The sequence below is a fragment of the Camelina sativa genome, chromosome 4 (assembly GCF_030686135.1).
Source record: "Camelina sativa cultivar CO46 ecotype springtype chromosome 4, ASM3068613v1".
Classification (NCBI taxonomy): Eukaryota; Viridiplantae; Streptophyta; class Magnoliopsida; order Brassicales; family Brassicaceae; genus Camelina; species Camelina sativa.
The window spans coordinates 3830910-3855169 of NC_141883.1; the positions used below are offsets into that span (position 1 = coordinate 3830910).

Sequence of the window (24260 nt, forward strand, 5' to 3'; positions counted from 1 at the left end):
CTTGCTGAGTGGTATGTGTGGTAGGTTTTATTGTTGTTACCTGTTTCACTTGGAGGGTTGATTGACCTCAATATCAAGTATAGGTAGTGGTTGGTTTTTTTATTTTACCCTTGTACTTTTTCCAGTCTTGGTTTCTATTAGATGACAAAAAAAAAAAAAAAACTCTAAAGTCATTAATATTGTATCATAGATTATGAGATTCCAAGTTAAAATTGATTAGTAATGAATAGAGTGATTTCTATCTTTAATGTAGTAGTATTTTTTTAATTTTGACACTCAAACATGTTTCTTAATTCGTTTTGGCTCCAATAATATAAATTGTTGTTGGACAATTTTTTTTTCCTTTTCAAATTTCTCATGTTTCTTGAAAGGCTTTAGTTGGACTTACTGTGTCACTTGTGGATTTGTAATAAGAACTTTTTGTCCATTATAAGCAGTTGTTTGGGCTTATGTCATATTCGGCCAATTAGTCATTTTGGGCTAATATGTCATTTTCTGAGTCGCGTAGGTCGATGCATGATACATGTGTTACAGTTCTTTTTTTCGTTAATTGCATATGTTTTTCTGTTTAGGACCTTTCTTGAACAAGATACTTCAACTAGTTTACTAGTACATTTTCCAGAATTAACTGTCGGTAGCTGTGAACAAAATAAAAACTAATAATTGTACTTTAGACTGTTGTGTCTTCTTTATTTATTTAATTACTATCTGGACTCGGAGTATTAAGAAAGACAAGAGTATCCTATAAATTTTAGATAATGCTTTGTTAAGAGAAGTTATTGCACCATAGATGTAAGTTTTTGGAAAAACGTAGTTGATTTACAGAGCCTTTTGCTTTTAATTTTGTTTAACAGAGTCCAGGGCCAGAAAACTTATATAACAAGTACCGTCAAGAGAGAAAACAAATACAAGCTTGGGGGTGCTTAGCCAATAAATAAAATGAAAATGAAAAACACAATAATCATCTTTTAAACAAAACAAATAAATTACTATCTTTTACATTGTTTTTTTTTTTGTCTAACCTTATTCAAATAAGTTGCACATATACAATACAATATCATCTATATAGTTTAAAATTAGTGTACAAAATCTTCATTTTAGATTTTTCGAATACAGTATCTAAAACTATCTTATAATTCTTAGCATATTAAATAAACTACATGGCTGATTACTAAAAAATCCTCATATTTCTTACTATAAGATATTATAATAATCCTATCATTTTTTTACATCAAATTAGAAAAGTAGGGGTAATTTACTCTTTCTTTTAAAAATAATTGTTTCCAAGCATTTAACTGAAAATAACATTTCAACAAGTTTATCGTATTAATAACCAAACATATATGAAATATTGTTTTGCTCAAAAAAAAAAAAAGAAAGAAATATTGTAAGAAAACATTTCATTTTTATTCTTTTTTTCACACATGCTCTCTAGTTACAGTGATACTCTTTTAAAATATAGAAATAGAAATTTTACAACTCCCAAAAATATTATTTTATTTCTATTTTCGGTAACAGTGAACCGTCACCCAAACTTCGTACTTCCAAAAAAACACCAAAAAGAAAACGCAAAAAAAAAAAAAATCTTTAAGCGAATCGAAACAGAATATTCCGGTGAGAAAAAAAATTAATCACAGCAAAACACAACCACGGCGAGAAAAACCTAACCGTGATCTATCTCTATCGAATTCAAACAAGAAACCTTGCTGCAGCAAGTTCCCGATCACCGAGAATCCAATTTTTGGATTCACCGATTGAATCGCCAGACACTGAACCTCCTCCTCCGTCTCGATAAAATAATTCCTCGGCGGCGGAACGAACACCGCACCGCCGGAGAATTCGAATTTCAAACTCGGCAAGAACTTTTCCGGTTTCGAAACGCCGGAGACGTTTAAACACAGATCAAATCCCGGAGTCAGTTCATCGGCGTTAGGGAGCTTGATCCGCCGTCGAATCGCCGCTACAACCAATCGATACGCGGGATCGGCTAAAAACGCTAAGGTTGTGCCGGAGTCCACGACGGTTCCGCCGTTACCTGAACCGTCGATCTCCCAAATCGAAGGATCGATTCGTAGTTTCGCACCGTTGACGGAGACGGATCTCAATTTAACGTAGTAAAACGTCGGAGAGAACGGATTCGTTAGCAGCGGAGTGAAGAAAAGCTTCGAAACGGCATTGATTCGTTCTCCTCCTCTTCCGCTGCCGTCTCCGATGATGAGGTAACTCGTCGGCGGCGGAGAGAGAGTGTAATCCATTAAGCAATAAGAAAACGTGTTACCAAAACGACGACCCAACTGAGAAGCAAAAGAAATTGGCCCACGGCCCAAGCCCATTACTCCATGGGCTCCATTAAAACTAGTACCCGATACAGATTGACCCGAGATCAGAAACCCGCATCCGAAAGCGACGTTTTTGAGTTTCGCCTCTTTACCAGAGCTTGTCTTCAACGACGCCGTTTCTCTACTGAATAAACCTGAAGTTAATGAACCGTCTGCGTAGCCATACTCATAATGACACGTGGAATGGATCCGGGTATGGTTACATTTCGGAGCCCGACCCGGTTGAGGTACTAAACGGCAAACCGGGTCGTAGCAATGAGCGGGAGAAAACGTTGAGGAGTGGCGAGGGAAGAAGACGGTGGCCGGAGAGTGATGTGAACAGTTTCGGCAAGCTGAGCATTTCACCCAAACGAGATCGCTTCCTGTATCGGCGATTAAAAGTAACGACTGAGGCGGTTGTCCGATTCGAAGATCCACAAAGTATTGACCCGACCCGGAAGATGCGCCGGAGACCACCGGAGATTTAACGAACGGGATGGGTTTACGGCGGAGAGAGAGGAAATGGAGACGGCGAGTGTCTAGAGCTAAAGCTTGCGTCGGAGAAGGAAACGGAGATTTGCGTAACAACGGAAGCTTTAAGTACTTGCCTTCGTTACTCACGGCGGCGAGATTCGCCGGCAGGAGGAGGAAGAGAGAGAGGAAAGAGCAGAGGAAGATAAGAGGAAACATTGTGAGAGACAGACAGAGAGAGAGAGTGAGAAGGGTTTTGTTTGTGTTATTTTGTGTCTTATGTTATGAAGAAGAAGAAGAAGAAGAAGAAGAAGACCGTATAAAAATACGGTATTTTGTACGTATTTTGTCAGGTTGTGGTCGAAATATAGTTTAAATACAAGTACATTGTAACGTGAAGACTGAAAGATATCTCTGTTTTTGGGGGTATCATCAAGCTTTGGCTTTTGCAATAAAAACTCTTAGCTGTCTAAATGTGTTTTTGTTTTGTTTCTTTGTTCCTTTCACTTTTAGTCTTTATACATTTTTTTAATCATTGATTCGTTTGATAATATCTATAACACAAATTTTTGTAGTTCTTTTTACGTTTGTTTTTTGTTCATTTTTGTTTTAGTTTGTAGAGGAGTGTTATTAATGCCAAAAATGGTTGTTTTCTAGTGTGATTGTGTAATCTTAGTCTTAGATCCGTGAATTTATTTCATTTATTATAAGAGGGTCGGTTTATTTTATATAGATTGTATTATTATGATAATAAATTTGTAATTATACGAATACCATAATAATAATAATAAATGTAGATCTTGTTTGGACGTGAAAAGTACTATACCCAAGAAATGGACCCTGTTTGTTAGGTGGTGGCAGAAATACTTTTAATTTCCAAATATATCAAACATGATTATTATTTCTTTATACGATTGCATAAAATTACAAAAGAAAAAATGGAACTTGTCCTTGTTTTTATTTGCTGTAAATCTAGTAAACCATTATTAGTTTTTGTTTTGTACTTTTTATTCATACATGGAAAAATAAAAGTTTTGCCAAAAATATTGATAAATTGAAAATGATAAAAACATTAAAGAGTGAAGAAGATTCGGGCGATACTTTGCATGGCTGCACATGATATGAAACATGTGACTTTTAAGACAAACCACAATTATTTTATCTTTTCTTTCAGTAGTTTGGGAGATTACAAATTTATTGCGAATTTATTATCTAAAAATATAAATAAATAAAAAACCATTAAAAAAAATCATTTGTAAACCTAAACACAAAAAAATGTATTTTTTTTACAATAATCTATAAAAATCACTGTACTATAAATCAAGTATGTGATACAATGATACAGGGAGACATAGAATAAGAAAGTAATAATTAATAAAACTCAGTCTACAGATTCTTCTTCATTGCTATTATTATTATTGTTGTTGTTGTCTCCTCCACTCTCAGTTTTGGCTCTGCTTCTAAGCTCTTCAAATGCTTTCATGCTTTCTGCATCAAACCCTCCAGCAAACTACACAATAAACATTTCAGTTAATATAATACATCAAACACTTGAGAATAACTGGTCATTTTAATTTGGTTACTTTGTGTTCTGATCTGAGTTTAGTTTTGTTTATACCTGATGGACTCTAAAAGCGAAACGAACACCTTGGAGAAGCAAGAACTCTCTGTTTGGATCTTTATCAGATCCACTCACTGAATCAAGCTCATAAGCTACTCGTTTCATGTACTTCTTCGCGAGCTGAACTGACGAAAGCTTGATCTGTGTTGTGTGATGAAACATAAACAAAAACAAAACAGAGCATTTTCAAGATTGTTTTACAAGGATTTCTCAATCGAAAGGAAAGAAATAACAAATGTTTATTACCTTCCCAACGACGCCAGTATCAGATAACCAATCAACTGGAATTCCGAATTCTTTATACCGTGAAACCGCCATGTCTCTTGTACGTAAAAGAGCATATACACTTTGTTCAACCCTGTGGAAAAAGCAGACATTAGTAAAGAAAGATTTAGTGATGATGTTCTGTTTTTGTCTTGACAGTTTTACTTACTTCTCTAGCAACTTGTACATCTTCTTCAAAGCAGGTTCACAAGGGAGATTAGGATCATCGACAAAGGAAGTAACTTGCTTCTCCAATTTCATGAGATCTTGATATTCAAAAGCTGCTTCCCGTAGTGCATCAGCTTTACCTTCTGGCCAGTCAAAGTGTTTAAGAACTGCCCTTTCATCAACCTACTCAAAAAAAGAGAGTGAGTAAAACGAACCGAAGTAACGGTTAGAAAGTAATATTGAACAGAGGAGTTACTGACCAAGAAGGAGAGCTCTTCATCTAGCCAGCTAACGAAAGCCAAGAGATCTTCTATGTTGGTGAAAGAAGAAGCTCGGACTTCAGTTGCTAACGACTGAACAAAGTCCCCTTGTGTCTCCACATCCGCTTTTACCTGTAATCAAGTTTAAACAATTGTTTCGTTTTTTTGACATCCAGTTGCAGTAAACATTATACTGAAAATGCAAACTTACTGCTAAGACGAATGTTGATCGATTCTCGATTTCACCAATCATATTGTTCCTAGCTGCTGATGAATTACCAGTTCCTGAAGAGATCAAAGATGGTGCACCTTCTTTCTTCGATTCACGTTTCATTAAAGATTGATAAAACTCAACAAGCTCAGGAGCTCGGTGAACTTTGCTCCCTCCTCCTGCTCCTCTTCCAAGTGCTCCAGGAGGAGGCGGCGGTGGCGGCGGTCCACCACCAGGTGGAAGAGGAGGCCCACCGCCTGGTGGTGGAGGAGGTGGCGGTGGACCACCACCGGGTAAAGGAGGTCTAGCAGAAGGCAAACTGCTAGTTTTACCATCTCCAGTTGATCTTGGAGGCGGGCGAGGTACTCTAGGAGGTCGTTTCTCAATGTCTACAAGCTTCATTTTTGTTACGGCTTGAGCGTTTTCACTGGCTTTACCTTCATTAGACTGATCATTAGACTGATCACCTGTGGTCACCAAGGGAACCACAACTTTTTTCTCCTTTAGTTGAGCAAGTTTAGGAGGCAAAGCCACATTACCGCCAAATCTCTCTGCTCTCGCTTGATCTGCTTTATGCTTAATATGCTTCTCCCTTTCAACCGCCAACTTATGCCTATCTTTGTAAGCGGGATACTTCTCATCCAAAACATTGTCAACAGATTTAGACATCACTTGGAAAGATGATGCAACTGAGTTCAAAGCCTCACCAGGAGAAGAAGCTTGTTGTTGTGTTCTGATTCTTGGAAGATTCGGGGTTTCAGGGGTACCAGGAGCTGTTTCTTGATCCACTTGACCAAATGTTGTTATGGCAACTGACTCACCTGCGTTTCTAATCATCAAAGATTCTAAAGGACCTCTCTGTTTATTCACGCTCGAGCTAAGTCTTCCCGGTGATCCTCCATAGAATGATCTTGAAGGTGATGACTGAACGCTCGAATCATCTTTGCTCTTGCCCCATCTTTTGAGTTTCTGTATCAATCCCGGTTTCTTGCTAAAACTACTAAACCTACTCGTGGAACTATCCATTGAAGCATTCTCGAAATCATCGCTTCCGGGAGATGAAGGTTGAGAATAGTTGCTCTCTAAATCAGTATCTCCTTGGCCACGTTCTGAACCAGCATACTCTAGCATTAACCGTTTTGCTTTTGCTTGTGACTTGGGACTTAGGTTCTTGCTTAAGTCACGAGCCGAGATTTTACCAGCTGGTGTCTGGTAATTTCTTAACTCATACCGTAAACACGCATTGACCCAACGGAGATAAACCAACTCCTCAACTTCACTAAACCTATTCATCTGAAGCCCTTCCACTTGCTTTAACAAGTCCTCATTGTTATGCTTTAAATTATTAACCTCTTCTCTAACTTTCGCCACTTTATCGCTCTACGAGTAAAGATAGAAAATGTTACTCTAAGAGAGAAAGAAACTTTGATATGGAGGAATCATTACACTTACCTCAGTCATGTTTGAAAGAGCTGCAATTCTTGCTTCCGCTGAATCAAGTTTAATGGATAACTCTCTTTTCTCATGTTGAAGCTCTCTGTTCTTTCTCTTAAGTTCCATAACTTCCACTTCCAAATCCTGTACAGCTTTTAGCTTCCTCTCCACTTCGGTATCTTTATTCATCGCATCTTCTTCTTTCATTTGGAGACTCGACACATGCTGCTTAAGCAACAGTAACTGTCCTTTCGTCTGGTTAGCATCGAGCTGGATTTGCCTCTGCAACTCCTTGATCTTGTTTCTGGCCACCTCAAGCTCTTTCCTTACAATACCGTTTTGAGAAAGCTCTTCTTGAAGCTTTTTCCTCTCAGCTTGAAGAGAATTAATAGTGATGTTTAACATATCAATCTCCACAGTCTTGATCTTGAGCTGTCTTTGTAACTCAACAATATCCGATTCTTGCTCTTTGAGTCCATAATATTCAAGCAATTCTCCTTCCAGTTTCACTTCTCTTTCTTCTAGCTCCTTAACTAATTGTTTCAACCTTTCGAGCTCACCATCGTTATAAGCCATCTCGACTTCATATTTCCTCTCTTTCTCTGCTTTCTCCAAGTTGTTATCATCATCATCAGGCAATGGATACTCAATTTCACCAGATAAAAGATCTTCAAACTCGGGTAAAATATCGTCATCTAAATAGTCCGAGAAACTTCCACGAGTCTGATTGATTACACTGTTGATCAGTTTCACCTCTTCTTCTTCCTCCTCCTCTTCCTCCACCTGAATATATTATCCGATTTGTCACACCAAGCACATGATCACACTAAACTTTTCAAAAGTACACTTACATTCTTATCGTTGAGATTGTTGTCGGGATACACAGCCTCTTCTTTATCGCCTCCTTTGTCATTTTCTTAGAGAAAAATGCAGAGAACATGAAAGGTCAGATTCTATATATGGAGTGAAATGCAATCAAATGGAGAGTATAAGAAGAAAAAACACTACCTGATTGTTTGCTCGGTTTGGTGGGTTTAACGTTGTGCCGCTTAACAACAACAGCTGCAATGGAAGCAGCAACAACAAAACCTATCCGGACAAACATATATTAAATTCTTGAAATGGGAATAAATTCCCTTCCCCGTTTCATCTACAGAACCCGAAAAGCTCCTTTATATTTTCACTACTGATAAAATAACTCAACCCATCCTTCCTCCAAGAAAAAAATCTCTAGTCCAAAATCCTGTTCATGAACCTTATGACAAATGGATAAACACACTTGTTCCTGTAAGAGACACTCCCAGGTACTGACAAAACTTTTAAGGAACTATGTCCACCCAAGGAAAGAAGGAAAAAAGTAAGACACTTATCATCACAAATTCGATCTTATCAGCTTTATGGACCTCTCAAGTCTCTTGCATCAAAAGCCAAAAATTTCAGCATTAAATAAATTGAAAACAACCACAATAATAGTGGTCTGTTTTTAGCTCAAGACAGATGAGGAAATAGACATGTATGGTAATAGATGGGATCTTAAGCTATGACCAAGAAGCAACCGTAAATAAAACAATAATTTCTGAAATAATCCTTCTTTGTCCATACGGGTCAAAGCAAAAGATTGAGAATTATGTCTCTTTTTGTCAAAGCATTATACCAAACTAGACGGTGAACAGAATATGGTTAACATTATAAATTCATTGATTTTATCAATCAAGACGAACCTACTCAATATAAAGATTAGTAATCACAAATTTGTATAGGTGATTGATTCATAAGGGTTTAGATTCTGTTGTGATGTTTGGGGACCAGCACCAGCGACCAAGTAAAGGTGTGTACGTAGCAAATAACCAATTACAAGAAAGCAGAAGATTGAAATTGAATTCTAAATGTCAATTTGTTTTTGGTTAAAATGGTAGAGAAAACTAAAATCAGCCAAACAAGAATGGACTTTTCATTATCTTATCAAAAACTCCTTTTGCTCAACCATCGATTTCATTCACATGTTTAGCCTTTTTTAGCCTTATCTAAGATGTGTGTGAAACAAGAAGAGATAACAAAAGAGAACAAGTTCTTGTAAAAAAGATGTAAGAATCTTACATGATATTGTGTGAAAACTCATATTAAACCCTTCACTAGATTCTGATTCCTTTTTTACCAACCTGCACATTGAAAATGACGATAAAATGGGTTTGATTCAGACATTGCCAGGTCAGGATCAGGACAAGTGGATACACGAAAACGAATTTTATCAAATTCACTGTTTTATTGTATGGCAGAAGAATTTTATGGTGGGATCAGCTCACAGAGGATAAATCTCTCAGAAGTCAGACCACACACACACACTTGCAAAGCAAAAAGACAAGAACAGCTCTAACTGTTTCTTGTCTTGGAAAAATGTGGAATTCATCAAAGATAAAACTTAGAGTTGCGTAAAATAAAAGAGTTTTGAGAAACTTTCTTTTCTAAAACAAAAGACGTAACTCTAGATATGACCCAGGTTTGGTTTGACTGTTACTCTGCAACTGTAACTACGAAACCCTAAAAAAGCTATATGTCTAAAGGAAGAAGAAGCAAAAAGTTTCGATATTTAAGCGAACCCAGTTCGCGAAAAGGGAATAGAAGCATACCAGACTTCAAATTAGCCAAGATTAGATCGATTCACTAAAGGTAGATCGATTCTTGCTTTCAGAATCTTGCTGATTCAATCGATTCCTGGTGGTGGTTGAAAGAGCTCTGGACTTTGACAAATGGCGTGAGGATTTCGTTTGATTTAACGGTTCTTGTGAATCGCTCTTCAAAATTTGAAATTTCATTGCTAAAGTGTGAGAATAAGTTCAACACGAATGATTAGATTCTTGGTTACTATTATTCTCACTCCTTTTTGATATTTTGAAAATTATGAAAGTTTCCCCAATTTTATTGTTTCCAATTTGGTTTAAAACCAAGATTGAATTACATAGAATATAAACCAATTAAGGGTTTAATTGTTACCCCAAATAAACCAACAACCAAAAACTTTGGATTCGCTTAATTTAAAATTTCCAAAACACTCATAAAACAAACAATCAGCCAACAAATTTTTGTACAAATCTCAAGAAGATTCAAGCATGGTCATTCCATTTCCATCTCCGTCCCGCTTCTTCGAGAAGCTTAGCTCTCGCTTGGCTTACCCTCGCTTCATCCTCTACCCAAGATCTGCATTTCATTCACTCATGACTGGTTACAACTTTTCCAAAGATCAAAACTTTGCTACAATGATAATAACCATTACCTTAGAATCCGAAGAGCTTCGATTTCAGCTTCAAGGACAGATCTTTTATCGACCAGCGATTCAAGTTTTGATTGTAAGTCACTTAACATCTCTTGTAACTTGCTGTGCTCAGTCAGGTAAACAGATTTATCAGATATTAGCCTCTGAGACATCTCATCAATCTCCTCACTCAAGCTTTGAAGCAACTGTTTCTGACATTCTATAGCTGATTTCTCTTTCAAACGCTCGGCAAACCACTTCTCCTGATCCCTTTTTTCATCTTCTAATTCACTAACTCTGGAGAGATTCAGCTCGTCCATCTCAACTCTTCGGGATCTCTCTACCTGAAGCTTTTCATCCCAAAACTGACTTATTTCCCCTTTTTCTAGCAACTCGACTTTGATTCTTTCCATCTCAGCTTTCTGTGAGAGGGACAATGCTTCTAACCGTGATACCTCTGCTGAGATAGCTTTCACCATCTTACCGCTTGTTAATGCTACAGCCACTTGTGCTTTTGTTACAGGTCTATTTGGCTGAAACCGCTTAATCCTACCTGTAAATTTTGAAATCTTCATTCTGTTGTAACGCATACGCACATCAACGATCGAACGAAGAAGGAGAAGGTCAGAACAAAGAGAGGTAGAAGAATACCAAAAACATTTCTGATGGTACTCTGGTCACCCATCAAGAAGTCCAAGAAAAATCCGAGGGCCATATCGGGATTGAGATTCTTCGTGTCTATATAATCTACCTTTGTCCTTGATATCTGGACTGTAAACAAGTCAGGCTTTTAAAAAGATAAAAAAGCATTTGATAAGCATCACCCTTATGCCTAAAATGTTAGTAAAACTTAATCACTCACACCTCTTCCATAATTTCTGGATGGAAACCACACTCCAATTGAGCTTTCCAGTTTACCAAATCGAGCCGGGAAACAAAACTGTAGCCACCATATATATGTTAAAACAATTAGTATACAGTAAACAACAAGACAAATAAATAGCAGATGAAGAAAGCTAATCTCCTTTACACCTTTCAGGATTAAAATTAATGTTTCCCAAGTCATTTCGAGAATCTTCTCTGCTGAGCTTGCTGGAAGTAATGCCTGCCTCTGCCAAGGCTGAAAGAAAAATCAAAATAATCAATCAATTAAAGAAGTTCTAATAAACTACTAAACCAAAGTAGAAATGTCTCTTATCGATTTTACCTTGAATGTACTCGAAATCAGGGTCTGCGGTATTTATATCATCAAATGCAGGAATTGAAGAGCCAGCTAAAGCTACTGCTGGCACAATCCTGTGCATTGGATTTCTAAAGGCAAGAGAAACACATCGTGTCAGTCCACCACAAACGCTAAGAGACTTATCATATTCGGAAAACAATGTGCTTCAAGTATCATTACCTCTCTAATAACAAATTTGAACGAACTAGCCATCTAGCATACTCTCGCTTAGTACACAACTCGTCTGCCACTACATCATCCTCAATTATCTGAACAACTTAATTACAAGTGACATGTTCATGATCAGAGCTGGTCAATAAGGCTCAAACTTAAAGTCAAACAGTTGTGTGAGGGCAAGTTTCTCGAAATAAACCTTTAGTTTCTTTAAAACTGCTATTGCTTCTTGTTGAGCGGCATCCACAGCAACCGGAGTGATGACACGGTGAGCTTTTCCAGTAGATGCTAAAGTAAACACAAGGAAACTCGAATTAAGACTTGTTATAGCAATTTGCCTCAAAATTTACCAAAATTAGAACTTACTAGTGTCAACAGTATCTGAAACATAGTCAACGCCTTCAGAGTTAGCCTCAGAAGCAGGATTACTCTCATCATTGAACAGAGTTTCACTCTCTTCATTCTCACTCTGATCCAAATCAACACTTTGATAATGCATAGGATTACTAATGCTAAATCTAAAACCTGTCAAAAAGAAACACAAAACCCAGAATCTCAAATTAAACAAATCCTACAAAAACTCAAGTCATCATCAAGGGAATAAATACAAAAGAGTTGAACCTCTTCTGGAGATTGAGAAGTAAGCAATAGTAGCTAATACAACAGCAAGTGAAGATCCAACACCAGTGATTACAACATTCCTCCACTCTGAAACCCCAAAACAAAACAAAAGATTCAAAATCAAATTACAAACACATAAAAGTTGAGACATTTCTTTGATTTTTTTCCCACTAACTTTTTTTAGTTTTCGAATGAGCTTGATCTTCAATGAGAGCCCAACCACCATATTTGTCTTTAGAAGCTTGAGAGACCCATGAAGTACCGGAGAGAGAAGCGACGATGCGGAATCGTGGTGGTTTGTTAGGAGGAGGAACGAGTAATGGGAGAGTGAGACGATGTCGTATAAGTAGTAAAGGTGTGGTTTTTGGGAAAAGGAAGGTCGAATTTGGGGACTTTTTGACGGAGAAAGAGCTCATTTCTTGACTAGAGGATTAGGGTTTTTCTGGGGAGTGGATGCTTCAATGATCGAAGTAGAAGAAGCAGCGAGCGAGAGTAGATGGGGAAGGGAGGGGAAGAGATGCGACGCTACTGTGTGTGTGATACATCAAAACTATCCTTCTAATTGATTCCGAGGGTTCCGGTTTGTGTTAATTCTAATCTCCTGGTTTAATCTCGGTTAAAATCATTATCATCCCAATGATTCCGAGGGTTTTGGTTTGTGCTTATTATCCGGTTTAGTCTCGTTTATAACTATCATTTGAAATGGAATCCCTCATCAAGACATCAACTGTATGGAGAAATGGGCACTAGTATCTTCCTCAGATTCATTACTGTTATCTCAAACTAATTACTTATAAACTCATATTCTAAATTTATTATGAAATGGTTTTTTACTAGATATAGGTTTTAACCACACCAGTTATACAAGCTTGTTAACAATAAGAAAAATTTCCAGGAAAATCAACAAAATTCACAAAATCTTCTTCATTTGTCATAATAAAGTTGCACATGCACCAAGGTTAAAAACAAAATCTTAAACTCCACAAATGATTATTGATTTTTTTTTTTCTCGTATTTCTCACAATTTGTGTGTTTTTCGTGAATACAGATACTTGTAACATTGAAGAATAAACTAAAATAATAATTGAGTCTACTTACTTTCACGTCTAGTCATCCATTATGTGGTAATCAGATTTTTTATTCTCACAGAATCACAGTTGGACTATTCATGGGAGTAAGTAATAGTATACAATATTATATCATTTAAAACTTACAATTTGTAATGTATTTATTTAACTTATATCACACATAATATAGAATTTAGAATATAGAGATATTCGGAAAGTCGGTATATTTTTGTTTGTTTGCTGTAATAAATTAATTTTTTTTTAGAATTTACATCGTTAGAAGATATAATATTTTTGTTTATTTGATGTATACAATATATTATTGTTTATTTATCGTATTTGTATCATGATTATGTGAAAATTAGGAATTTGAAAGTTTCCCAATTTTATTGTTTCCAATTTGGTTTAGACCAAAACTGAATTACATAATCAATTAAGAGTTTAATTGTGTCCCCCAAATAAACCAACAAACCAATTTTTTTGGATTTGCTTAATTTTCAGATTCCAAACACTTATAACATAACAAACAATCACCCATCAAATTTTTGTACAATCTAAAGAAGAATATACGGATGTGGAGGTATGAACATCTGCTTAGAGGCACTAGGGGCGGTTTGATTCTATTGACCCATGACAATTATTATGTTGATTGTATTAAATCTCTCCATGCTTTTGGTTTTTAAACAGTTGTGATTTATCACAAAGAAGCATGTGCCAACTGAAGCCTTTTGGATTTAGACTGGCTATACCATTCAAAGTATGTATGAACTTCTTAAAAAGGAAGATGACGACCGAAGATGAAGATGAATATTTGTTATTTTTGAAGTAGTTTCTGATCTTAGTTTTTGTGTAAAAAACTATTTTGAATCCATTCATGATTTTGAAGAAAAAAAAATTCTTATAAAATAGGGAATCTTGTTTTTAAGTGTTTTTGACAATTTTTGGAATTTCAACCTTGCGGACACCAAGACAAATATCTGGATTTTGAGCTTATTCTAAAAGTGAAAAAGACAACCAAAATCTATGTAATTTGAGTTTCTTTCTCAAAATAGGAAATCTAATTTTTAAGATATGGTCCTTGAGCTTATTCCAAGTATAACCTAATGTTACCATAATCTATATATTTTGGGTTGTCCCTCAAGAAACAATCAATCACATTTTATTCTTATTTATTTTGCAAAAAAAAAATATAATTCATCAACATAATACTAAAACTAAATAAACTATCATTTAAGCTTTTAAAGAAACCAAAATCTATATCAAAAATTAAAAACCAGAAAAATCTAAATCTAAAAGCAACATAATCAAAAGGAAAAAAAATCCAATTTTTTTTTGAAAATTAAACTACAAACTTTCATGACCTTATTAATTTTACCAACTCACTAATGTGGTACATTGAGAAAACAATCGATTGAATTCGAATTCTAACATATGCAAAAAAAAATCTACTACATTAGATTAAAGTGTATGTTTTTTTTATAAGTGAAGTTAATTACACTAAGATTGACTGAATTAACAAAAACGATAAAATTTATTGATTGGCTTAAAGATTATCTTAATTGCTAAAAAAATTGATATTATTTTTGTGGCAGTTGGCAATTGGCATTGTTGTCGAAACAAAAACATAAACTCTCAACAACAATTACATAAAGGATTGGATAAGATACAAAATTATCGTTTGCACTAGGTTTGTATATTGTTCTAACTTTATCCCTTATCTTATAGTAAGTTTTACTACGACATATATATCAAGTAGTAACTTGAATGTATTTCATATTTTGTTTTCATACGAAATGTATTCTATTTTTCTTCTTTAATTATATGCAAATAAAATATTTATACTTTGTTTAGTTTAAAAAATTTAAATAGTTTTTAAAGAGATTTTATATATATTATGTATTTCTTTTCTATTTTTGTTATTTTATTATTTGAGATGTTCTAATCTCATCTAATGAAGACCATTTGATATGATTTGGCTTGCATGTAAACTCTTTTTTTTTTTTTTTTTTTTTTTGTAGCTTTTACTATTATTGAAGTAGTTAAGAAACTCTGCCACACTTGGTTATATATTTTATAATTGACATTTTAAGATAATTAACTTAATTTTCAAATTCTTTTTAGTCTATGGAGCACATTTTTTTGAAAGTCAATAATATACCATCGTTTTTATAATTTTATTAAAGGACATAAAATATTATTTGACATTTTTACCATTAGTGTATATTATTTAGACATATAAAAAATCATGTGATGTTGGTTTTAACATATGATGAACAGAAATAGTATGTTGTATATCATTTAATTGTTGCAACATTCTATTAAAATGTTGTCACGCTTCCTTGGTGAAATACTAGGAGTCTACTGTCGAATTAGCGAAACAAAGCTCAATATCAGGCTGTTTCATCATGAGAAGACTTAAGTATGGTACCAAATGACTTCTGGCCGAAGCAAGGAGATATGATCGTGTTGTTTAAATGGGTAGAGTATATGTATGTTGAGCCGTTGAGAATAGGTGTGATGAATGCATAGATATTCCCGTAATTAACTAACAAATGCATGTTCTACAGAGCCAAAGAACAAAACCTATCAAATGCATGTTTTGCAAGCAAACCACACAAAACCTGGCTACAAAATACAGTGAACTATTATAATTTATAGTAAAAAAATGTGAAATGAGTCGATTTGAAATCTTCGGCAAAAAGCACATTAATGCTGGCAATAAAACTAACATTTCCAAAGTTTAACACGTAAAAGAATAATTCTCCACTAATAAAATTAGTGTCAAGTAAATAATCTGAAAAAATCTATTCGGATATGTAGACAAATACAGTACTAGTTTTTATCATGCCAAAGAAGATAGTGAACACACAAAGTCAACATTGACGTATCAAGCCACACACGCACTGTACAAACGGTAAATTCGTTTTAATATGTCTATTAGCAATTACTATTTAGTAGTAGTAGATTGCTACAAAGAATAATAAAGCACCTTTATCCCATTATATTAATAAACAAATCCCAATAATGAAGTACAAATACTGTAAATTTCAAAGGCACATCTCAGAAGAGCAATAAGAAAAGGAAAAAAAAAAAAGGAAAAAAATCATTGTCAATAATCAATAGACATTAAATTCAATAGCTTCCTTGATCCTTGTGCTTCCTCCATCCTATTTTCCACATTAGCCCTCTTCTTTTTCACATACACAACACACACACAAAAATAAAAAGTAGAAGAAGTAAATACGTTATACGTGTATGAGATATGGGAACAAATGCCACATTTACTATTATGTGACAGAGACAACAACATATAACCAAATGTCTTTCTCGTTACAGTCCCTCGATTTCATTTTTTCATTTTACTTTTTTTAATGTAACGTTTTGTTAGCTATAATATTAATAATAATGAGAAACCCCATTGACTCCCAACGACCTCTCGCTCTCTCTTTAATAAATAATAGTAACACCAATTGATAAAGAAACCCAGAGATAACCTCAAACCCAAAAAAAATCCACAAACCTTTGTTTTGTCTCACTTCCTCCACAATGTCTTGGATTCACTCTGTTTTGTTCCTTCTTCTAACTTTCCGGTGGTGCGTCGTCACTGGAGAATCATCTCCCGAGGTTACTGATGATGATGGAGCTCCCATGGAGAAAACAGAACGAGAAGCTCTTTACTCAGCTATTCAAGGATTTGTTGGTGATTCTTGGAATGGCTCTGATCTTTATCCTGACCCTTGTGGTTGGACTCCTATTCAGGTTTTTTCTCTCTTCCTTCTAAATAATTACAAGTCCTTGCTTTAGCCTTTATGCTGCTAGTTTCTTGAGATTTCTTGAATTTGTTTAAAAGATTTTGAGAAAGATTTTGTTTTGTAGCTGTCTGAATTATTCTTTTTTTTCTTCAAAGTGTTTGTTCCACTTTGAAATTTCCATAATCAGTAAGTGAAAATTTTAAGCTTCAACGCATCAAAGTGTATGCTATTTACGTGTAAGATCTCATTTTTGTTTCTTTAAATGTATTTTGGATTCAATTATATATGTACAATAATTGGCCCACAAACAACAAAATTCCTTTATTTTTTATTCTTTCAATAATTTGAACCTTTTTTTCTTTTTTTTTTTCTTTTTGGAATTTCAGGGTGTTTCTTGTGATCTCTATGGTGACTTGTGGTATGTCACGGATCTAACCTTAGGTCTTGTTCACGAAAACTCGCTTCCTTGCGTCACAAGTTTGGAGATAAAGCCACAGTTATTCAAGCTCAAGCACTTGAAATCTCTCACGTTCTTCAACTGCTTCATGTCGCCGATAACAATAGCTAAAGAGGATTGGATAAACTTGGGAAGTAGCTTAGAGTCTCTCGAGTTCAGATCCAATCCTGGTTTGAATGGTGAACTTCCTGAAATAATTGGTACTCTCACGAAGCTGAAGTCTTTGGTGGTTCTTGAAAACGGGTTTAACGGGAAAGTACCGGCGAGTCTCTGCAATCTAACGAGGTTACAACGGCTGGTTCTTGCGGGAAACTTGTTCAATGGAACGATACCGGATTGTTTCAATGGGTTTAAAGATCTACTGATCTTGGATATGAGTCGAAACTTATTCTCAGGGACGTTGCCTTTGTCTATTGGAGAGATGGTTTCATTGCTTAAGCTTGACCTAAGCAACAACCAATTAGAAGGGAAGTTGCCTCAAGAAATCGGGTTTTTGAAGAATCTGACACTTTTGGATCTGAGGAACAATAGAATCTCTGGAGGGTTGTTCGAAAACGTTGTAAAGATTCGATCTTTAACTGATCTTGTTCTATCAGGGAACCCAATGGGTAGTGATGACGACATGATGGGAATAAAGTGGGAGGATATGGGTAGTTTAGTCATTTTGGATCTGTCAAAGATGGGTTTAAGAGGTGAGATTCCTTCTGGTTTAGCAAGTTTGAAAAGATTGAGGTTTCTTGGTCTGAACGACAACAACTTGACCGGTACAGTCCCATCAAAAGAGCTCGAGACTCTGCCTTGTCTCGGTGCTCTGTACATTAACGGAAACAATCTAACGGGAGAGCTTGGTTTCTCAAGAAACTTCTATGAGAGGATGGGGACAAGATTTAAGGCTTCAAAGAATCCAAATCTTTGTCAGCATGTCGTGTCAGAATCTCATCAGCAATGTGTTGGATTGAAGCCTTGCATGATGGAGAAGACAGAGGGTGGTTTGGTAATTAAACAAACGTGGAGCAACCTTAAGAAGGAGAAGGAGGATGAGTCAAGTTCATCAACGGGTGTGATGGTTACTAGACATGTGTTGTCAAATGGGTTCATATGGGATTTGCTGCTTTTGGAGCTTTCTCTTGTTCTTGTCTTATATTATTATTATTATTGATATAATTTTATTTTATTTTGGTTACTTTGTTAACTTTTTGTATGATGGTTAATAGTGTCGATGTGTTGGTTGATAGAGTTTGATGTCGGTGTTTGCTTAATTAAGAGAAGAAAATCAAATCCTTCTTGGATGTAACAAGTCTGATTTCTTCTCCATCTGTCTTAATCTAATTTCTTTGTATATGTTTGTAACTTTGTATTGTTATAATGTAATTTCTTTTTATAACTAACAAATTTGGGTAATAGTTTTAGTATTATACTATTATTGACAAGTCAAAAACTCTTGAGTCACGATTCACTTGATAATACATTTAAGTGTTAAAATAAAACGAGAACCAAGACTTTTCGACTGACGTTACAATGTTACATTTATCTATCAGACTGTATTAAGTATTAACAAATAGTGAGATAGTTTGTTACTATTTATAAGTTTTCTTTAGCTTAAGTCCCCACATTATAATCTTTTTTTTTTTTTAACTAAAAGTCCACACATTATAATCATGTATATATATTGGACCATTTGTACATTGATTTGAAGATTAACGAGAATAATGTTTTACACTTATTCTCATGATCACACGAATAAGTTTAGAAATTAACATTGAACTACATTAACATTTGGTTGTGTGAGCGCAGAGAAACGTTAAGTGCTTTAAATAAGCATGCAAAGCATTTAAGCATCATATCCAAAGATAGGTAACTTTGGTGTCGCAGGCTGTGTCATTGGTTTCAAACAGACAATACAAACCAAACCAAACAAAGCCTTGTACTCCCTGGAATTTTTCTGACTTCTTATAAGATAATTTAATGACTTTTTTTCTTTTCTTTATATTTATGAGTTTTAAAAGTAGATACTGAGGGGTGAATTAAAGATGAGACAGTTAGGAGTTTTTAAGTATAGACTGAAAAATCTTCTTTTACTTTTTTACTTTTATTTATTTATTTATTTATATAGTAATTTGCAGTAAGCTTTTTACGATCATTTATAGCTATTTTTTTCCCCTTTCTTTTGTTGCTTTCATAGGCTCTGTCTCATAACTCCACAAGTCATTATTAGTTGTTCATAGGTGACGGCTTATGTACTTTTTCTCACTATTTACTACTACGCCAAAAGTAAAATTATTTTGTTGTTTTATACTTTTACGCTGCAACATGTATTGATGTAGTATGTAAAAGACTTTAGCGACACTAACTATCGATTTTGTTTGTATACAAAAAAAATGTCGAATCGTGTCTGAATTATCTTTGACAAGGGGTTTTTATTTTGTTGTGATCTTCTACGGAATTTTATAATTTTTTTTTCTCAAAAACTCTCTTAAAATATTCTAATTTATGTCTCACTTCTTTATGTAAAGAATAGAGATAGTTTCATAGTTAAAAATAAATTCTTACTAGCAGGTATGTAATTATTTTCGATTTTATGTAATTTACTTTTTGTTCCATCTTACCCTCCCAACAAACTTACAAATCAAAATTTAAAAGAAACGTGTTTTTGTCATTTTTAAAATTCCAATGACATGTTCTTGGAATTGAAAACAATGATGATAGTTTAATTAATGGTTCTTGCAAGTTATAATGAGCCGTACGGATACAATAGTAAAGTCACGATGAGTTTGGTTTCTTTGAACAAATTTATCAACTCAACCCTCTCTGGTCAAGAGTTAAATGTTCCTGTCCTTATTTCTTGGCTTTGGTAACACGTAAGTTTTACTAGTTAAATGTTAAAAAAAAAGATAGCTAACTACACCAAGTATAGGTAGCGTTGATTCCGGCGTTGACTAAAAAAATTGTATTTTAATTTTTTTTTTAAATTATATTAAATCATTAATAGTTTTTCATGATTAAAAAACATATTCAATTCAATATATTAATATTTTTATATATCTCTAATGTATTCATTCTTATAATTAGTTAATTTTTATTTTTAAAACATAAACTAATAGTTAAATAAAAATCATTGATAATTATTTTCAAGATGTAAATATAAAGGTATTTCCAAAAATATTCTTATTTTATACCCTTTTGCAAACATACCCTCTATATTGTTTAGCTAAAATCAATTTTTTGTATGTTTATCTTTTATATATTAGAAGTAAATATTGTGAATTTATTTTGTTGTTGTATACATGTTATTAAGAATATGCAAATTTTATAGTAAAAATATCTAAAATTTTATACAACATTTACTATGCAAACTATAAAGTAAAGAGTCATATACTCAATCTTTTGCATATTATTTTTTATAATGAAACTAGTTGAATTTGATTTTATGATTTTGTAGTATTTAAATAATCTTATTATCAAAGATTTATAATTAATCATTATTTTAGCTTTAAAAATAAAAATTAACTAGTTATAAGAATGAATAAGTTAGAGATATATAAAAATATTTAGAAATTGAACTGAATATATTTTTTAATCATGAAAAACAAAAATGTTTACATAATATTTCTTATTTTTGAGTTTTAATAGAAAAAAATTAATACATTTTTTTGGTCAACACCGGAATCAACGTCGGACTTCGCCAGAGTCAACGTCCGTCTTCGCCGGAATCAGTCGACCAGTGTACCGGATTATATGTTTATGGTGTTGACCACATAACGTCATATAGTTCATGCATGTGGCCATGTAATACATATATTTCGTGTAGTTGAGGATACAATAGTATAGTTGGGTTGGTACCTGAATACACATTCTAGCCATCTTTTTTCCTAAATGTTATTATTAGTTCCGTACAAGTTTTCGACAATTCTATCGTCTTGATTTGATTGATAATGTTGGATAGGAGTCATTTGGGAATTCATTATAGATATGCCATCCAGCTCTTTTGTTCTTAGTGTCATATCCTTAAAACATGTCTAATGAGTAATGACTGACTAATGCATGTCCATTGTCCACAAAGGAAAGTACAATTAACCAATGATGATTATTTTACGTAAGTTCGTCATAGATAGAATTATTTTTCATTTTTTACGTCATAATAATAGTTTTTGATTGCGTAGGTTGATCATGAACATTATTGTAAAGAGTTTTTAGCGGTTGGTGCGGCTAATTTCTAAAAGAGTCTTAAAATAACAAAATTACATTCAGCTCTCTTCCCAATTTGATGAATCAGTGATTCAAAAAAAAGCAAAACTTTTCATTGACTGAAGCAATGTTATCGACATTGCAACCGCCACGTTCTCTCTCACTCCTCCCTCTCCGACGATTCCAAAGTTCTAAACACATTGTCTCAGCAGCTTCATCTTCTTCCACAGCTCCCGTTACCTCTCCTCCACAATCTCAGATTCTCACCACACGTCGTTCACTCCTCTCCGGCGAAACCACAGCTGTCGAAATAGCAAAATCTTACCTTTCTCGTATCCGTCTCACCGAGCCACAGCTCAAATGCTTCCTTCACGTATCGGAGAATGTTCTGAAAGATGCTCAAGAGGTTGATCAACGAATCGCTAAAGGTGAGGAATTGGGTCCTCTCGCCGGAGTTTTGATCGGCGTTAAGGATAATATATGTACTGAAGGTATGCCTTCTACTGCTGCTTCGAGAATCTTAGAGCATTATCGTCCTCCGTTTGATGCTACTGCGATTAAGAAGATTAAAGATTTGGGTGGGATTGTTGTTGGTAAGACTAATATGGATGAATTTGGAATGGGAAGTACCACTGAAGCTTCTGCCTTTCAGGTTCGTCTATATAAATCTTGTGATGGTGTGTAATGATTCTGCAATGTTAACAAGTTGAAGCCTTTATATTTTGGATAGATGAGAATGGTTTTATTGGGAAGCTTAGGATTGAATGATTCAGCAGTGTTAACAAAGTTGGAGGCTTTATGTTTAGATAGATGAATATGGTGTTATTGAGGACACTTGTGATGGTTTAGGATTTAATGATTCAGTAAGGTTAACAAAGTAGGTACCTTTATGTTTAGATAGATGAGTATGGTCTTATTGAGGAAACTTGTGATGGGTTTAGATTGAATCTTGGGGTTGATTTTGGTGTAAAGGTAACTGCGAATCCTTGGGATTTGACTCGTGTGCCGGGAGGTTCATCAGGAGGATCAGCGGCAGCTGTTGCGGCAAGACAGTGTATGGTGTCACTTGGTAGTGATACCGGTGGAAGTGTGAGACAGCCAGCTTCGTTTTGTGGTGTTGTTGGTCTGAAGCCGACTTATGGGCGTGTCTCTAGGTTTGGACTTATGGCTTATGCATCTTCGTTGGATGTGATTGGGTGTTTTGGCTCTACGGTTGCTGATGCTGGGATGCTTCTTCATGCTATTTCTGGGTATGATAGGTTTGATTCCACGAGTAGCAAACAAGTAAGGTCTCTTGTGGTAATTGGTTTCCTGCATTTTGATGAGACTGTACGAAAGATCTTTGCTTTGAAACAGAAAGCTTATTTTCTTTGTTCAGGATGTGCCTGAGTTCCAATCTCAGTTTCTCTCTGTGGATCATTTTGAGTGTAAGCCATTGAAGGGAGTCAAAGTTGGTATAATTTGCGAGACACTCGAAGACGGTGTTGATTCTGGAGTGAGATCTGCTACTCAGGAAGCTGCTTCTCACTTAGAAGCATTGGGTTGTGTATTGACAGAGGTTTTTTTTTCCCTTCGTGTCTGTTATTTTGTTTTTGTTTTGTGTGTTCTCAGTTGGCAAATTTATAGGTATCTCTTCCTTCGTTCTCCCTTGGACTACCAGCTTACTACGTTATTGCCTCATCTGAGTCATCTTCGAATTTATCACGTTATGATGGTGTCAGGTAAGCACGGCTTTATGAATTTAGTCACAATGCTATAGCACATATATGAACTATACATAAAGATACTGATTGGTGTGTTGGAAATGAAGATATGGGAATCAAGTTATGGCTGAAGAACTCAATAAGCTGTATGAATGTTCACGTGGAGAAGGATTTGGGGGAGAGGTATGATTTCATTAATTACTCCATCTGATTTAATCAACTAGTGTTTGATTATAATCAATGACGTTTTTTGTTTTTAAAGGTGAAAATGAGAATATTAATGGGAACATATGCACTCTCTGCGGGTTACTACGATGCTTACTACAAGCGAGCTCAACAGGTAAGCCGCATCTTCAAACGCAGTCACTAGAAATTTAACTGGTTTTGATAGGTATATAGATATTTTTCTTTTGTTTTGTCATATATAGGTGAGAACACTAATTCAAAAAGACTTCAAAGCAGCGTTGGAACAAAACGATATCCTTATTTCTCCGGCAGCTCCATCTGCTGCATACAAGATTGGTGAAAAGAAAGATGATCCACTGGCAATGTATGCTGGAGACATTATGACGGTATAGTAAATGTTTCTTACTTTCTTTCTCTCTTTTATCGACGTTACACGAAACATAGTTTGTATCATATGAGGTTTTTTGGCAGGTCAATGTGAATCTTGCAGGACTTCCTGCAGTGGTATTACCGTGTGGATTAGTCGAAGGTGGTCCTTCGGGTCTTCCTGTTGGTCTTCAAATGATCGGTGCAGCGTTTGATGAGGTTTGTTATAAATTCTTTCCTTACTCTTAAAGATAAGATTAAGCTTCAAAATGATGATTTGTTGAGTTTTTTTGTCGATTGGGTTTTAGGAGAAATTGCTGAAAGTGGGTCACATATTTGAGCAGACTCTTAAAGGTTCAAGCTTTGTTCCTCCATTGTTAGCTAATGTAGCCTAACTATGAAACTACCAAGGCTCATTTTTGCGTTTACTTTCATGCTACGAATTATCCAATTGTAATTTTACTTCATGCAGATGCTCAATATAGTATTTTGGTTATCAGTTAATATATATATATATATATATATATATA

At 34.8% G+C, this 24260-nt stretch overlaps 5 protein-coding genes and 1 long non-coding RNA gene across 7 annotated transcripts; 2 read left to right on the top strand and 4 right to left on the bottom strand.

Moving 5' to 3' along the window:
• Nucleotides 1–1385: 1385 nt before the first annotated feature.
• LOC104779766 (aspartyl protease family protein 2-like) lies at nucleotides 1386–3263 on the bottom strand. Its single transcript, XM_010504150.3, has one exon. It carries the CDS (start codon nucleotides 3006–3008, stop codon nucleotides 1632–1634), a length of 1377 nt encoding a protein of 458 aa, XP_010502452.1. The 5' UTR covers nucleotides 3009–3263; the 3' UTR covers nucleotides 1386–1631.
• A 765-nt stretch (nucleotides 3264–4028) lies between these two features.
• On the bottom strand, nucleotides 4029–9684 carry LOC104779767 (protein CHUP1, chloroplastic). Its single transcript, XM_087509855.1, has 10 exons — nucleotides 9375–9684; nucleotides 7756–8906; nucleotides 7599–7663; nucleotides 6766–7530; nucleotides 5314–6693; nucleotides 5103–5234; nucleotides 4844–5025; nucleotides 4657–4768; nucleotides 4408–4551; nucleotides 4029–4299 (listed from the first exon to the last, which is right to left on the bottom strand). The coding sequence occupies exons 2-10, from the start codon at nucleotides 7850–7852 to the stop codon at nucleotides 4171–4173; spliced, it is 3006 nt and encodes a 1001-aa protein (XP_087365981.1). The 5' UTR covers nucleotides 7853–8906; nucleotides 9375–9684; the 3' UTR covers nucleotides 4029–4170.
• LOC104779768 (uncharacterized) lies at nucleotides 9644–12578 on the bottom strand. Of its 2 annotated transcripts, none has more exons than XR_015596516.1 (11): nucleotides 12190–12574; nucleotides 12015–12101; nucleotides 11760–11918; nucleotides 11593–11681; nucleotides 11400–11488; nucleotides 11205–11308; nucleotides 11030–11117; nucleotides 10862–10937; nucleotides 10649–10768; nucleotides 10019–10550; nucleotides 9644–9942 (listed from the first exon to the last, which is right to left on the bottom strand). XR_015596516.1 is itself a non-coding variant. In XM_010504152.3 (11 exons), the coding sequence occupies exons 1-11, from the start codon at nucleotides 12428–12430 to the stop codon at nucleotides 9849–9851; spliced, it is 1674 nt and encodes a 557-aa protein (XP_010502454.1). In that variant the 5' UTR covers nucleotides 12431–12578; the 3' UTR covers nucleotides 9644–9848. The 2 variants fall into 2 exon arrangements, 1 of the variants encoding a protein (XP_010502454.1); XM_010504152.3 differs by having other exon boundaries at nucleotides 10649–10763; nucleotides 12190–12578.
• Nucleotides 12579–16059: 3481 nt separating this feature from the next.
• LOC147945317 (uncharacterized) lies at nucleotides 16060–16860 on the bottom strand. Its single transcript, XR_015596517.1, has 2 exons — nucleotides 16602–16860; nucleotides 16060–16271 (listed from the first exon to the last, which is right to left on the bottom strand). It is a non-coding gene; the product is annotated as an uncharacterized LOC147945317 (long non-coding RNA).
• LOC104779769 (piriformospora indica-insensitive protein 2-like) lies at nucleotides 16246–18682 on the top strand. The gene is made up of 2 exons (XM_010504153.3): nucleotides 16246–16840; nucleotides 17220–18682. The coding sequence occupies exons 1-2, from the start codon at nucleotides 16628–16630 to the stop codon at nucleotides 18447–18449; spliced, it is 1443 nt and encodes a 480-aa protein (XP_010502455.1). The 5' UTR covers nucleotides 16246–16627; the 3' UTR covers nucleotides 18450–18682.
• Nucleotides 18683–21505: 2823 nt separating this feature from the next.
• LOC104779770 (glutamyl-tRNA(Gln) amidotransferase subunit A, chloroplastic/mitochondrial) lies at nucleotides 21506–24234 on the top strand. The gene is made up of 9 exons (XM_010504154.3): nucleotides 21506–22127; nucleotides 22448–22759; nucleotides 22854–23033; nucleotides 23102–23196; nucleotides 23286–23361; nucleotides 23441–23518; nucleotides 23607–23750; nucleotides 23836–23949; nucleotides 24039–24234. Exons 1-9 carry the CDS (start codon nucleotides 21603–21605, stop codon nucleotides 24123–24125), a joined length of 1611 nt encoding a protein of 536 aa, XP_010502456.1. The 5' UTR covers nucleotides 21506–21602; the 3' UTR covers nucleotides 24126–24234.
• The last annotated feature ends 26 nt before the right edge of the window (nucleotides 24235–24260 follow it).